Raw genomic sequence first — 16,572 nt, 5'->3', positions numbered from 1 at the left:
TATGGTTCAGTGCCTGGGCCTAGGGAAATTACTTCCTGTGGCAATTGAAGGTAATAACACCATTTTTAACCTGACAGGTTTGAAACATACCACTTTGCTTTTCTTCACTGGAAATCATTCTAGGAGTTGCAATTTCATGGCTGTACGTAGTGTTGCCCATTTAAATACTCTTGGTGCACTCCTCCTTGAATTTTCTCCCAGAAAATACTTGAATGGTTTAACTGAGTGGTTATTTTTACAAATGCTGTAATTAACTATTGATTTTGGAATTTTTAATATTAGTGGTGTAAGAGTTTTTTTTTATAAAATAATATGGGAATAGCGGTGTGCATACCTGTTAGTTGCTACATCCCAGGCTGTTGTTATGGCGGCATTCACGACCCAATCTACAGGCACTATGTCGACCACAAGATCTTGGTCACACTGGAGAGTTCTTACAAGTCCCATGGCTGAACCTAAAGTGACACCAGCCGGTCCGTTCATACTATTTGTCCATCCAGGTACTGGTTCTTTCACTGCATTCACAACTAGAGATACAGGAAGATGAAGTAAATTCGTTGAATACAAAGCTATAACTTCAGTCATATTATTAATTTTTTGAGTCGAAAGGAAATGTACTATTCATAGAAGCTTACTCTTTTTACTTTCAGGGAGGGAATATGAGCTTGTCAACTAAAATTTTTTGGAATTCTAATTACATCGGAATTTCAAAAATATTGGATCATATTTTGTTGTTTTTTGATCCATTGTCTACTGCTGCAGAATTTCCTAAACCTCTCATGGAAAGAGTACAAAGTTTGTGATGTCACTAGAAGCTCCCATCCAATCACCGATGTACTGTGTTCTGTCCTTCCCTCATTCCATCTAGATCTCTGGTAACCTGACTAAGGTTGTAAGTCGGTGATGGGATCTTCTCTTTTTCGATGATGACACTGAGTGTAATGGAGTCTATTTTGCTGAAAATTATTTATTTTTTTCATATCCTCTAAGGAATTCCTGAATTCAAATTTGGATTTGGGTTTGTGTAGTGATAGTTCAAGGAGTAATTTCTTTGATTGGGGTAAAATTTTAGTTTTATATTTCCCAATTTGTATTTTATCAGAAAGGGGATGTATCCTCCAATAATTAAAAAGGAACCATATTTTTCCATAAATAATAATTAAGCATTTTGAAATCGGGCACCAAATGAAACTTATTTATGAATGAAACCAAATTATTCTTTGTTGGATGACTAGCTCTAGGAGTATAATTGTAAATTGATTTAAATAAATTGAATTTATTTGTCTGTACAGGTTTGCCATTAATAGAAAAATACAAAGTTTGTCACCAAGGGGATTAAAGATTTTCCATTTAGCTCCATTACCATATTCCTCCGAATATAGTACCCCTCTGAATATAGTCCCCCTCTGAATATAGTCCCCCTCTGAATATAGTCCCCCCCCCCTAATTTTGAGGCTTGAGTTTTGGGAAAAATAAAAAAAAATGGGGTTGAAGATAGTACCTCCCCAATGAAATAAAATAACTATGTTTTATTCCACACTTTATTTTAAATAGCACGACCTGGGTTTCAATATCTAGTGTTATCATCAGGTCACCTGATGATAACACTAGATATTGAAACCCGGGTCGTGCTATTTACAGTACCTCCCCCTTAACTTTTATCACGGGCATTTTTGGAAAAAAAGGAGGGACTATATTCTGAAATGTACGGTATTATCTGTTGCATATTGCTAATACCCCCAGAAGTTTTTCCAATGATCTATGAATGTTTATAGACTTATAGTTAACTATTAAATGCCTAGGGTGCCCATATAGACACAGGGAAATCGCTCCGCATGGTACCTGGCATGCCTGTACAAGTTTGCTTATTATAAGAGTATTAAAGGGCTGATTAGAATTAAATATGGCAGTGAAGAGCTACCTCTGGGAATTTAAATTTTAGTGGCTTAAGGTTAGAGTATAGAGGAGTGATTATCAATCACCCTGCTTCTCATTCTTTGAGTCCTCTGAAATATTGGTACTATTTGCTGCTAATCTATGTTTCCAAAAGGACTCTGCTCTTGGTTTCCTTTAGGGTACCAGGTCATCTGCTGTTCACAGGTTGTTGGTAGCGTTGTTTGCTGATTTTGCTGGAATGATTGCTGATATAATTTCTACTACTTTATTGGAAAATAGAGCATGTACTATTCTGCACTTGTGGCCATTATTTGTGTTGCATGTGATAGACTTAACAGCATATTTTAATTATCAATTAGAAGCACGCAGATTGCAAAATTTTCCCAGGTGTCATAGGCACAATTTCCTGTTCTTGATATTGAAGTTCTCAGTTTCTCATACAAAGAGCAAATGAAACATCTGATGTGTGAATCATGCAAAGCAGCATGAAAATACCTTATGCTACTTATCTGTTATGGAAAGTATTACATTTATTGATTTGTATTGTATTTCCAGCTTATCACACTACCTTCAAGTGTTATTTAAGATTTTATGGCACAAAGATTTTTAAGTAGAAGTTTTCAATTTTGTCTTACCCTCTTAAGACCAATGGAGTGTTGTCGTATCTCAGCTTATTAGCATTATATTATTCTGCATCTTGAGTTATAATTGCTTCAAAATTTGTCATTTCTGTGTCTGTGAGAAACATCATTCAATTGATATTTCTTCATGTTTCAAAAATTGTTGAGCCTTTCCTTAAATAATACTTGAAGGATCCATAACCCTAGTTTATCATTGTGATGTTCATTCACCTTTAATTTTGTTAATAGCTGCTTTTGTTCCATGCTTTAGGACGTCCCTGATCAATAGCTCCCTGTCCTCTCCTGCATGATTTTAACATTGCTTTGGTGAGTGAATGTTTTCATGCATGCTTTCTACTTTAATATTTAATCACTTCTGGCTTTGCTGTTTAACAATTGGTAGTGTTGTGAGAATTTGAGGTTCTGTTAAGTGCCAATAATGTGGAATATTGTTGAGAGAAGCCAAAAGGAATAATTAGAAAAAATGCATAACCATGATCAATTTTATGGCATTTTGGCTGTAGTTTTCTTGAAATCTTTTATCTGTAACTTTTTCGCGATCTCAATTATTTTTGCTGGGGAAAATGGATGTGGGAGTAAGGTGCGAGAGGGGAACTAGTGCATGCATTTAGGGTCTAAGCGGACCAATAATCAGCGGAACAATAAAAGCGGTCAGTTTGGTAATCAAATTATAAATAATTTACTCTTTACTGTATTAAGATTAATTATTTTCATCAAAAGTATATTGTACAATTGACTTTTTGTCTGTTTCATCCCAAAATGGTAAATTTTGATTTATCAGTTTCTAGAATCCATGTAATATCCTAAAATTCTTAGCCTGGGAAGTTTCAAAGCTCCTTCACGAGTAAAGTAGTATTACCAATGATTAGCTTCAGTTTTCTCTCTCTCTCTCTTTCTCAAGTTTTTATCCCTCCTTGTTGAGACAGAGGAGTTGTGTAATTTCTCCTTTATTCCTCGGTGACTAGTGGTTATTATTCTTTAGCCTAGTCACTGCCTCTTGAGTAAAAGCAGCATCTTGAACCAATGTTATTTTCCACTGCTGGTTCTGTTAAACTCTGCTCAATTTCCTCATCTTTGTAAATGCTTGCATGTTTTATATTTCCATGCATAACATTTGCATTGAGTCACATCATGTCTAAAAATTTAAGACTAAAACATATCTAATATAATGTTGAATTTTTATGCTGTGTAAAATTTACTGATGATTGTAGGTTAATAGATTATTTCTTTTATTTGAGACTTTATGTAATGGAAAGGTGTGAGCTGTTTTTCAGTTTTCTATGGTTGACATCTTTTTGTGGGCTTGCTACTACTATAAATTTTATATTTCACAACAAGTTGGTTTCTTTCAGGCTGAATCATTTTACTTATTTGGTTCTACATGACTCTTATCACAAAGCTACTGAAACAGTTGGAAAAATATGTAGAAATAGGATAAAGGCAGGAAGAAGAGATGACTAGATGTACCTATGTACTCCATAGATTTTACTCTTTGAGATTTACCCTGTATGAGATTTTACTCTTAGTGCAACAAATAAGCAAAAAGTTGAGGTTGAAAATTGGTAGCACTCTAGGTATTACATTAAATAGATGGAGTTTTAGATGTAATTCTGTAGCTCAATGTATCTGCAATGTCAGCTGCGGTTGCAAGGCCATAGCAAGTCTATGGGTTCAAACAAAATATTTTCTTGGCTACAGCCTTCATGGCAGGCTCATATTTGGTGGAGGCTACTGACAGCTTAGGTAATTTGCCCACAAGGAAGGGCAGCAAATGAAAGGTAGAGAGAAAGCTGGCATCAGAATAGCTTGCTCTTAACAAAAGGCACCAAGGGGGCCATGGCTTCACGTACTATTCGATAGACTGAGTACTACACTTAAAGTACCCTCCAAAGCAATAATGCTGAGATCAGGTAGCCTCCAAAACTTCTCTGCCACCACAATGATTGGAACCCAGGTCCATGAGGTGGTACGCCAATCCTCAGGCCACCAAACCCTGGAATGTCAGCTATATAGGGTGTTTCAGGAGGGATCTACAATAAATACTTCAGTTGGTGGTATGGGAGACGATTTTAAGCATTTTTCATCTGTAAATATGGGGTTGCAACTGCATACTTAGTTACTGAGTTATGGCTAGGCCAACATTTTTATTATGCACTTTGCAGTTACCATGAAAATAGTTTTTTCTTGGGTGTCCTATCTTTACAAAATTTTATTTAGTACTCTGGGTTTTTAAGGACATTAAATAATTAATGTTTTACTAATATGTGCTATCATAGTTTTCTGAAACAATTAATTTCAAAATGTGTGAGATTGTGCAATTGTATCGTTGATACTCGACCCAAGCTCTCATTTAATTAAGCTCAAAGATAAATTGTTTCCGGCAATTATAATCGCATGTTTTTATCTAAAATTAATTATCTAATGTCTTTAAAATGTAGAGTATGAAATAAAATGTTTAAAGGGTCGAATAACCAAGAAAAATCATTTCCGTATTAACGACCAAGTGCATCCAGAAACATATTTGTGTAGGCATAGCTCAGTAACTAAGTAGTTGCAACCCCATGTTTAAGGACAAGAAAATGCTTAAAATTGTCTCCCCTACCACCTGAAGTACTGCAGATTCCTTCTGAATCACCCTTTAAGAGGAGAATATTTACAAAGCTTTCATATTTTATTCCATCTTAATTGACTTTCTGCATGTAATTGGAAGACTGCCCACAATTTTGATTTATTTTGAAACAAATCTATGGAGCTAAAGGGGGTGAACTTTTTTTTGGATGGATTTCAATTTTTTAGCAGCAAAAACTTAAGGATCATACCTTCGGAGTCAGGGCTACCTTGAGCAGTGGCGCCGTGAGGTGGGGTTTTGGGGGATAAACCCTCCCCTATAGCTCAGAGAAACTTTTAAGTTAAATCCATAAGCCAATTTACTTAATTTAATTAATATACTTATAGAAGAGTGTAAGGATTAATAAAATATCCCTCAGAAAGCCATAAAACTCACCATTTGGAACTATTTATCTTAAAAATTTTCTGGGGGAGGGCTCCTGCACCTCCCGCTTATCCTGGTGGGTATACAACACACCCCAGGTCTAGTTGCACCTAAAACCCCATCTAGCCTTAACTCCTAGCTGCGTCCCTGACCTATGGATATTTGGTGGCCTGAGATAATATTCCCCTTTAAGCTGTTTCCCCCACCTGTCACCATTCTGAGGATAACACTGGTTATATTGTATACGCCTTAAACACCGAACTAGCCACCCTCTGTGCCCCTCTGAGTGACTCTGATCCAAAGGGTTGTGTGATGGGTGTAGTTGCAATGAAAGAGCCTCAAACAGGTTAGCCATTTTCAGAAGGTTTGGACATTCGATTGTAAGATTGTATAATGTTACTTATTTTAGACCGTAAATTTGACCTCACTCATCAATAGTAGAGAAATATGAAATACCATGAACACTTACGATTACTTTAATAATTTAACCGATTTTATTTCTTTGCAAGGAAGGTGCTTGCGGAAAAAAATCGATTTTTTCCATTTCCTTCCTTTCCTATCACCACGGTAAAAATATGCATTTAAAATATGCTCAATCCATCTAATATCATATGTGCAAAAGCAAGTTTCTTTTGGAATCGATGGTCTTTGGATCGTTATTTCCTTATTTAGTAAAGAATACCTGCAAGAGGACACCTTGTCGGCAAGGTTTTGTAATACCTTTGGCGGCCTACAAATCTGGTTTTCACTGGAACTACCTACTAATACACATGTTTGAGAAGTCTTGTTAAACCAGTACATACGTAAAATCAAAATATCGTTATGGATGGAAGCTCGAGTGTTTTTAAAGGAATACCGCGCGATAAACATGCGAAAACCGGATTCTAAAAGCTGCAAGTTCACTGTGTTCTTCAGCCTTGCCCTTGGTGGATTTTTGTGAAGACTAGTTTTTATCTTTAATGTGCCGGAGGAATCAGCGTCTAATGCCTTAACCTTCAGAGGCGTCGGCTGCGTGGTGTGACTGGCGGATTTAGGCGTGAAAGGCTCTCCTCATGGGGGTTCTCATTTTTTTTGTTCGCCTTCCTGCTGTGGTAATGCACAATCATGGACATGGAAAAACTGTGATCATCGACTCATTTGACTGCGAGCCCCATTCGCATGGAATCAGGCGAACCGACGACTAACGTCCGAAAAGCGGCTCGTTAGAATGAAGCGGTATTGCGTGTAAATTTTGTTTCAAATTTTGTTGTTACATCAGAGTACATGTAAACAAGAACGATTATCTGCACCTCCCCATTGCGACCTAGATTGAAATGGCAAAATCCGAGATCTTTTGCATGGTCTGCTTGGCTGACTACTATGGTAGCGTTTTTTTTTATGATTTTCATTTATTTTTATTTTTATGTAGTTCATAACAGTAGAAAATTTTATTTCGATTAGGTGTATTCAATGCTCAAAGAGAAGTATTAGTAGCAGAATTTTATCTTTTTATTAATATTTAATTAACTAAATTTTTCCAGTTCCCATAACAATGCTTAAGTTGAAGTTTCGATGAAGGCCTCAACCTCCTGGTACTTATTAGCCATCCTAAGTGCCTTGGTTATTAAAATTACGAGGAAAGCAATGCGAAAATCTTCACAACCGTGGTTCCTTCTTCCTCCGCTGTGAGGCGAATTTTCGGCAACGCAATTTCATATGTTGCGAAGTCGGAGCCACGTTTAATACGCTTTCAACCGGCGTCGATCACCCAATGATCCTCAATATTCTTTTAGAGTTAATGCTTACGATATTCCTTACTCCTTGATACGGTCATGAACCTCACTTACCGATTGTCGGCCTGAAGATAGCCACGGGCAGATCTCCGCTCTCGGCCTTCAGCAGGTTTTCGGCCAGGAACTTACTGAATGTGTAGGAGTTGGGCCAGCTCTGCATCACCCTGTCGGCAAAACGATCGGCGCCATGAAATCAAAAAGAAAGGGAGAGAAAAAAAACGAAAATGATATAGTATTTTGATTGATTGATTCTTCGGTCGGAGCCGGATAAGTGAAGGTCAGTCGTGGTTTGCTCGATTTCATTTCGGATTCTGGGCGTGGCCTGACGAATGCCTTTTTGCACTGTCGTTACGGCCTTGATTTTGGTAAAAAAAGGCCATTTACGCTGGCCAATTGCTTTATCCCCGCAAAAGCTTTAAAGTGTACTCCCGCAAGCAGGGCCGGAACGAGGAGTTTTGTCAGGGGGGTAAAGATCAGTTTTCCACCCTCCACCCCTGATCCTCCCCCTACCCAGCCACGACAATAACATCCATAAGTTATTTTTTTAAGATGTGGTAGTTGAAATAACACACCGTATGGTTGCAATTAAGAAGTCTTATCAATATTGCTGTTCAATAATTTATAAATTAATAATTATTGTTTAATAATTTAATTGGAAAATTAAATAAATTTTCAAAGTTAACTGTTCAAATTTTGCCGCCCCTACAACCCCCCTCATTCCCGTCCGGGCCTACCCGCAAGCCGTGTGTTACCTCGAGTGTTCAGGTATTTTTATTTATATCCCACTTCCCCATAAACAGCACATGACGGCCTTTACAACGGGGGTCTTTAACATTAACAAAGCACAGCACAAACATCCATGCCCTGGATAGGAATCACCTATCCAGGCGGGATTCGAACCCACCACCTACGGATTGGCAGGCGAGGCCGCCACCGTGGCCGGCAATCTAAATCAGAAGCAGGTACATGGCCTGAACATTTCTTTGGGACAGGAAGATGCTTCGGTTGTATGCGAGTTGCTTGCTTTCGCAATTTGTTATCAATTCGTTTGCATCGGAAAACCATAAATTTCATTAAATAAGCTATTAATTTCATTTGCACGATGCTGAAATTTATAGTCATCCTTGGTTTTCAGCGATGGAACAGTCCTCACTCATTCTCCCTGCCAGGAGGTCTGGCAGTCTGTCTAACCATTCACCTGTGTCTTTTCTTCACCACATAGTTAATTATGGTATTCACAAGCGGATTTAGGGGGGGAGGGGCACGGGGGCACGTCCCTCCCCTGGCACTTAAAAAAAAGACAAGATTTTTATTTCGTTTATCATTATGATCGTTTTTCTTATAGTATTACGGAGTCTCAATCATTTAATTTCATATTAATAACTTTCTTATTGAAATAAAGATAATATTTCGTGCAGTAATTGTTGGTTGTTGTTTTAATTTCAAATATGAGAAAACTATTTGATTGGCAGACCCTTGCGCCCAGAAAAAATCCTGAATCCATCCTTGATGGTATTAATATATGTAATTTCATTCCTCTGTTCATGCCCTGAATCTTTCCGTGTATGTATCAATGAATATTGTACTTTTGCAAAGGAGTTTGAATCACTTTTTTCTTCTACTTGAAATGGCAGAAATTATGAAATGTAACTACAAAAGGGGGACGAAGACGAAGAAAAAGCATGTGTCTATTTGCCTGCTCAGAAGTTTACAATGCAATCTAACGTCATTTTAATCCTGGCTTTCTAAGCGGTGGCAGGTTTTTGGAAGTGATTAATTTGAAGTAATTAAAAATGCGTGCGCGGAACAGCGAAGTGCTTCAACGATCGTTACTAAGCCTGAAACTCACGGTCATTTTTCATCCCTCAGAATGATGGCTCCAGTGATAAGTTTGATTGATCACTTGACACATCATTTTCTGTATTACACGGTCATTCACAGTGGCGGAATTTTTTTCGAGGGGGCAAAACCAAGTGGGGGGATTTTTGAAACACAGGGTACTAAATAGAGGGTTTTAAACTAATTTTAACACTTTTCATAATCGAAAAAACTTCATTTTTCAAAGAAATCTTTTGTAATTATATCATTTTTCAATATTCGGTTTTCTCTTTTGATGCAAAGAAAGTGTGCTTTTTTATATTTGGGGGGGGGGGGGCGGACCCCCTCCCCCCCCCCCCGCCTCGCTACGCCACTGGTCATTCCCATCATTCCTTTTTCCATCCCAATCCCGTTTTACAACTGTAATTCAATTAAAAGCCACGCTTGTCGTAATTATCTGTGTTAGCTACCGTGCGTTCTGATTAGCTGAAGGACATTGCCAGCGATGGAAAAAGAGACCTATCGAGTGATGGAAAAAGGGATTTACATCCCTCGAGCTATCGCGGAAAATGATCGCGTGAAACTCATTGTTTTTCGCCAACGTTGGAGCGATTGCTGGAGCTGTCCCGTGGAGGGGATAGAAAAAAATGATCGTGTGATTAAGACTATAGATAATTGATTCTGACGACATGTAATGGATCCAGCTCCAACGTCGCAACTCGCTCCGTCAATTACATTGTCGATTATGATTTGCTGTAGGTAGGGTCTCTTAAAATTTCAAATGCCACTTATCGTGGAAATGGATGTGAGGTTAGTCTTTGGTTGGTGCGAATCGTTTGATTCTCTTCTTGAAATTGACGAGTTAATGGTGTAAAGTTTTCTTGCTTTTCTTGCAAATTGAACTGTTTCAATATCATCTAAAGTATCGAAGTGTAACAAGTTCCGCAGAGTAATAAGCAGTAAGGGGATATATTATTGATATAAGTTATATCATTTAAAAGGGGTCTACAATAAATGAGGAGTAAGTCAGACATCAAAATGTCTAAAAGTAAATGGAGACACTGTCCAAGCTGGGCGCCTGACAGAAATGTCATCTTTCTGCTCGTCGAAACAGAAGCAGATGACGTATAAGCAAGTAGCATTGATAAGGTGATTGCAACCTTAAGTTTAATTTTCATTTGGTGCTTTTTCTGGTATGACATCCCGCAAAAGTAGTTACAACGCTTAGTGAAATTTTTAGAATGTTTTCTTGCCAACCTGGCGAAATTATATGATGAAGTTTTTTGTAAGGCAACGTTGGAAAAGCCTTTATTGAATGCCCTCTGCTGAATGCGTCATTAGATCTGTATTGTGTGAGTCATAAAACTCGCTTCACGAAGCATTGCGGAGGTCAGGGAGGCGTTTTTGTGTGTAGCATATTTTATGTCATCGATGTATGCCCAGAGTGACTCGGAAGATAAAACGAAAAAGCCATTAAGTAATGAAACGCTCCGTGCGTCAATTGATTGTTTGCGCTTTATCGAGAAACCCTACGTCAGTAGTCTGCCAACACGGATAATGATGAGTTTGCTCCTGGGGATCCGGCCATTAATTCTACACTTTTTGTGATTTAAAACTATATTTTTTCTATGACCTCTAGAGAGCTCAGCTGTGTTAATAATTATTAACTGTTCTGAATATTACAAAACATATTTTTTTTCTAAGCGATGTTCCTTGTGTTTATTGGTAAATCTCTCCTCGTACGTTATGTGTGTAATTTTACTATTTTCCTCTAACTTGAATGATAAATTCATGATGTACTGGTATGGTGTTGAACATTTTTTCTTTTTACCCTTCAGTGTTTACGTAATCTTAAGCTATTACACACTACTGTCACGTATGCAAAATGTTGGATGAAATAGGTTTACATATGTGAAATGTGACTCATATTTGTATACCATATCTAAAGGGATAACTTTTTATCAAGTATTTAGCGAATATTGTCAGTCCGATAGTTATTAAAAATGATCAATTAAGCCGAATATCTGTGATGTCTATAGTTCAATATAAACTTATTAAATGATATACACTTATCACAAAACATGATAAACTCTTAAGTAACCTCTAGCTACATTAGTAGTAAGTTGGTTAAAAATATATCTTCCATGAAAGCCTGTGGCGGTCCCGACTCCAACTACTTAATCCTTTAAGGTCTACAAAGATTGCAGTCATTTGATCGCATAACAAAAGACGTTTTTAGACTAATATGAATGCGTAGATTCCAAAAACTTTTACATGAAAGCGATATCTCTTATAGTTTCTGAGATACAGTCTGGAACGTGAAATAATACCGAAAACTATCGCTCCTTTATGGTCCTTTATGGACATGTGTGTCCAAAGGCATAAAAACACTAATTTTGTGAAAATTAAAGCACAAATGCGGAGTTTTCGGTATTCACTCCACAGGGTAGGTACACATAAGGGACAAACCGAAAGTCTTGTTGTAATTGACTTTCATTGATTTGTTATAAACTATCAAATTTCCACTTAATAAACAGCATTTCAAATGAAAGTTCTTAGCAATGTGGAAACTACAACATCTAAAGGATACAATTAAAATAATTTAAAACTAGAAGCCAATAGCCTATTCTTCAATGGAACTAATTCTTACTATCATACCTTCTCATCTAATTTTGAGATAATTTCACAAATTTGGGACATATTTGTCCCGTGGACTTCAAAAGGTTTAAGGCCTGATATACCAACTCCTAAGCCGTGGCATACCAGCAGCCTGAGCGTTTTCGGTGAGGAGTTAATCCCAGTCTGTATTTCCTCCTGTGGGCTCTCTGAGAATGTGTTTTGCCTTGGTACATATTGGTTTTGGGAACTTATTTTCCTCCCTTATGTGGAAATAACATTTCAGATGATTACTTATGGCAAATCATTGTCATTCAAGCCAAACTTTATTTGTTGCTCTTGAATCAGTATAAAATAAGGAACTGCTGTATGTTATGAATCGTCATGTTTTCGTTGTATAGTGACGATATTGAGTTAAGTTATGTTGATGGCTGTTTCAATTTAACTGCCACTTCGATAATAAAATTGGAAGGGTGTTCATTTTCCATACATTGACAGCATAATATAGACATGTTAGTTATTTTGGGAACGCATCCTCAGTAATTACATGGAGACTTGACGGCAAATGGGAAAAAAACCACCACCAGGTTCGCTGGCGAAGCGTCACTGCATCTCGAAATGACGCATCACATGAAAAACTTCCTCGCCTGACGAAGAAGATTGCTTTTTAATGAGGGTGCGAAATTTTTCTGCCCAGAGCAACTTGAAGAGTAATGGAATGACTTGCGGTCGTGATGTGAGAAGTGTGTGATTTTTTGTGTGCACAGAAATGTACGTAAAACGAGTGCCATTTAATATCCCGAACCATATGTCTTGACTTTACATGTTCTCAGTGCCTGGTCGTCTTCTTGCAATGACTGAGCGAAAACAAATGTAATGAAGTGCGAGTAATGTCGAGGCCATGTAGGTATTCGTACCCTACGGCAAGCTCTAAGTGATGATAAAATTTTGCTGGTTACGTATAGGTTGTGGGAATGGGCTTTGCAAGATGGTGTTTTCTGTTCAAGTAGAGAGAGGGATAGAGTTAGGAATGAGTGGGCCAAGAAACAATGGATTTTGAATGGGCCTGGTAAATCGTATGTAAAAAAGTCGCGTGATTTGTCGTTTTGAATGTGTTGGTTGGGGAATATATTAAATATGAAATACGCCTAAAGAGAGTAAGGAAAACGGAATTTGTGATTTTGGTTTGAATTTTTCAGTCCCAGTTTGTATATGTTGTACATTTTGTCGTTGAGTTATTATCTGCGCTGTGGTGTATCACCTTGGTATATTATTTCATAAGCATCTATATATGTATTCCCAAACCGAAGTTGAGTCTCAAATCTGGTTTCAGTGATTTTGTTAATACTTTCGCCTTTCGTTCGGAGGAAAAGTGTTCTACTTATCGCCCTTCAATGCTCTTGTAGGATTACCGATGACCAAGTAGGAAGCATTGGTACATCGTTTGCGTTGACATTTAAAGGACTCCTGATGAGTTCTTTGATCGATTCACCCGGGCTATTTTGAAATAAAATGAAGGTATGGTATGGTATTTGGAGGAGGCGACCGTCAGCTGAGGTCATTTGCGCCATGAGGGAAGGGTAGGTAAGGAAGGGTGGAGAGAAACCTGGCGTCGGCGTTAGCCTGCTCTTAACGAAAGGCGCCAAGGGGACCACGGCTTAACGTCCCATCCGTCGGACGGAGTGTTGCGCTTGAAATGTCCTCCACACAATATTCAAGCAGGGATCGGGCAGTCTCTGATAATTCTCTGCCGCTGCCGGGATTTGAACCTGGGCCCACCGGGTGGGAAGCCAACACTCTAGCCACCACACCAACCCGATCCCCGAAATAAAATGAAGCAGCTGAACAATGTCATCATGTTTATGTGATTGAATTGCAAATTGGAGATAAAACCAGGCCAGATCGTCACACATATTCTGCAAATAAAAAAGTGAAAAAAACTTCTCATATGAAGTCTTTTTTCTCTCGAAATACAAATCTTTTTCTGTAATGTATGCGGATGTTATCAGTATTATAATATTTAATGGTGATGACTTTGTGTGACCCCTTAGTTTTTATCCTGGTTAGTTGTAATTTCTGATTGTCTTTCTGCATAGGCGGGTTTAGGGGGGCACAGGGGCATGTGCCCCCCCAGACACTTATACGGTTATAATTCGTAGTACACAAAACAAAGTTTGTTTTGTGAATTATTAAGCCTCAACCATTTAATTTCACATTAAAATGAAGAGAATATGTCGTACAGTAATTGTTGTATGTTGTTTTCAATTTCAAATTTGAAAAGACAGTTTGCCTGTCTGACACTAGTGCCCCCCCCCCCTCCAGAAAAATTCTGGATCCGCCCTTGTCTCTTTGTATAACCTTGAAGATGGAAGAGATGTACTCTCTCTCAGACTTGGGCGTTAAAAAGAAGAAGTGATGTATATACATTTCCCTGGCTATGAACTTGGCATCGGGAATGATACATCATTATACATGAATATAGTTTTATCGCAGGCTTAGAATGCCGAGAAGAACTTAGGGATACTTTTTCCCATTAGTACCTGTATAAAAACCTGCTATTTCCATTACATTTAATAAAGGCGATTTCAATCCCCGGCTTTGGGTATTGAAATATTCTAATTGACCGTAGCGTTTTAATACATGGTTCTTACCCCATATTTTGATCTGTACTACATTGTACTGAAACTTACTGAGGAGCGAGGGCTTCCATTTGCTTCTCTGACATCCACCTGGCGCACTGCAGAACACCCTGTGCTGGAACTGCGGCGTCATAAATGGTTTCGTCCACTTTGGACAAGTTGCAGTTGGAATATGCCGTCGAGACGTACACCAAAACCTGGAAAAGTAAATGCGAAAGCATTCAGGTGTATTTTAAACGGTAAATATTCGTTGCGAGGTTTTTTGGTTTCGAATTTGTGTCGGCACAAAAACAGGTTAGGTAGATTTAAAAAGAAACATCGAAGCAACTGTCATTTTGCTTTTAGTCGAAATTTGGCGATTATTTGTCATTGCTGCGATAAATTATCGCGTTGAAACTCTTTTAAGTATTTGATTTCTGTCTTATACAGTCGTGTATCACTTTTTTAAAACTTGGTCCATCATCTTGAAAATTTCCGGGAATTTGGACTTTTGTCCTTTTGTCAACAGTTGTATGCATTTAAAATGCGATAACTTTTGATGTGATAAAATGTTGAGGGACTTTTTTCAGCAAGGAAATTTTGAAAATTTTCAACCAGCGCCTATTTTATCTATCCTGAAAATTTTAGGATGATAGCTTAAAATTTAAACAATAATAGTAATGATAAAAAAGTGATCAAGGGAAATTGATGCGTTTTCTTAGTCCATGAATATTCTTATTACTGACGTTACAGAGTGAGTCGTTCATTTCATATCCGGAAGGCTATTTTAACCTTCTGGACCCTAGGACAATTTGCCCCCATGCTCGCGATTGCACCACTTCGTCCTCACGGCGGCTTAAGCCATCAGATGCGCAGGACAGAGGGAGTGAAGAATTGAAAGCATTTGAAAAGTTTCAAAGCTGGCTATGAAAATGTAAGGATTTTCGTTAGTGGTACCTTTCAGGGGCGCAGCTAAGAATTGAGGCTAGGGGGTTTAGAAGCAATAATACTTTGGGGTGTGGGTTTTTGCATACCCTCCAGGGTAAGTGGGGGTTGTGGGGGCCCTCCTCCAGAAAATTTTAAGATTAATGGTTCAAAATGACTAGTTCTACCGCTTTATGAGAGATATTTGATTAACCGTAACACTATTCTATAAGTAATATAAATCCATAGAGTAAAATGGATTAAACTTAAAAAAATCTCTGAGCTCTGGGGGGGTTTATCCCCCAAAACCCCCCTCGCTGCCCCTGGTACCTTTCCATTTGAGATACCCGGCATAAGCAAAAGCTTACTGCATTATGAGTGTTGCATAGAAGGCGATTTTGGGACTGGGAGAGAGTATTCTCTTAAATCCGGGTGAACACTGCGGGAATACGACTGTTTTTTTTCACAGCTATGAAATCGCCGTTCTTGGTTATTAGTTACTTGGAGAAGAGGAAATGAAACACTTGTACCCACCTTCATCCCTTTGAACTGCTTGCAAAGGTTGAGGATGGCCTGTGTTCCTCCCACGTTGATTTGGATGGCCGTTTTGAGGGGTTCGTTGAATCTTACGGTGGCCGCTGAGTGAAAGACGACCGAGATGTCTGCATCGATGAGTTTCTGGGTTTCCTCGGGCGAGAGGTCGAGGCCCGGCTGCGAGATGTCACCTGGGATGGCGATCACCTTCGACGCACGATCTGCTGGGTAGCCTCGGAAAGCCTGGAAGACGATGGAAAAAAATCATCATTCGTATCAATCAGCTGCTGAGTAATGGTTGTTTTTAACGTGGTCCTTTGTTTCCCATACCTTGGTTCTTCTAGTATATTTAATAGCTGACTTTTCTCGAGTTAAATTGAGGCTTGTTTCAATGGCTATGTTTCAATCAGAGTGTTACTCGTTTTCATAGTCCATGAATTTTATTAGATTTATTTTTTATTCAGAATAATCTGGGACATTTTTTATGCCATTGAAGTTATTAATAACGATGACTTCAATTAAATACTTTCATATGAAAGTATTGGCAGGTGTTCAAAGGATTCGCATTTTAGACGACTTGCATGAATGATATGGAAAAAAATTGTTGTTGGAAAAAAATTGGTCCAGATTATATCCAATGATTTTTCTCTAAAAAGTAAATTATGAAAATGAAATAGGAACATATTATCAGTAAAAACGCATAGAAATCTAGTTTTCTCGTTGTAATACGATGTGTATGAATGAAGGCTCAAAAAATCTTT

The 16,572-nt window shown here is 38.1% G+C and overlaps 2 protein-coding genes across 3 annotated transcripts in view; one reads left to right on the top strand and one right to left on the bottom strand.

Moving 5' to 3' along the window:
- The window catches only part of LOC124153766 (N-acetyltransferase 9-like protein), a 112,361-nt gene that overhangs the window by 18,112 nt on the left and 77,677 nt on the right, over positions 1-16,572 (top strand). Inside the window, exon 7 of one of the 2 annotated variants that reach the window (XR_006863757.1) lies at positions 2,788-2,843. The gene's annotated coding sequence lies outside the window, so the exon portion shown is untranslated. Of the gene's footprint in view, positions 1-2,787; positions 2,965-16,572 lie in introns of those variants that run through there. The other variant, XM_046527119.1, reaches the window with a different exon arrangement.
- Positions 1-16,572, bottom strand: part of LOC124153764 (fatty acyl-CoA reductase wat-like) — a 44,878-nt gene that overhangs the window by 2,539 nt on the left and 25,767 nt on the right. Inside the window, exons 2-5 of the mRNA XM_046527115.1 lie at positions 15,812-16,054; positions 14,426-14,571; positions 7,356-7,465; positions 335-527 (exon numbers count right to left, since the gene is read on the bottom strand). Coding sequence (XP_046383071.1) covers positions 335-527; positions 7,356-7,465; positions 14,426-14,571; positions 15,812-16,054 — 692 coding nt within the window. The remainder of the gene's footprint in view (positions 1-334; positions 528-7,355; positions 7,466-14,425; positions 14,572-15,811; positions 16,055-16,572) is intronic.

Source organism: Ischnura elegans, chromosome 2 (genome assembly GCF_921293095.1).
Source record: "Ischnura elegans chromosome 2, ioIscEleg1.1, whole genome shotgun sequence".
NCBI lineage: Eukaryota > Metazoa > Arthropoda > Insecta > Odonata > Coenagrionidae > Ischnura > Ischnura elegans.
This window is presented reverse-complemented; position numbering and strand designations above follow the sequence as displayed.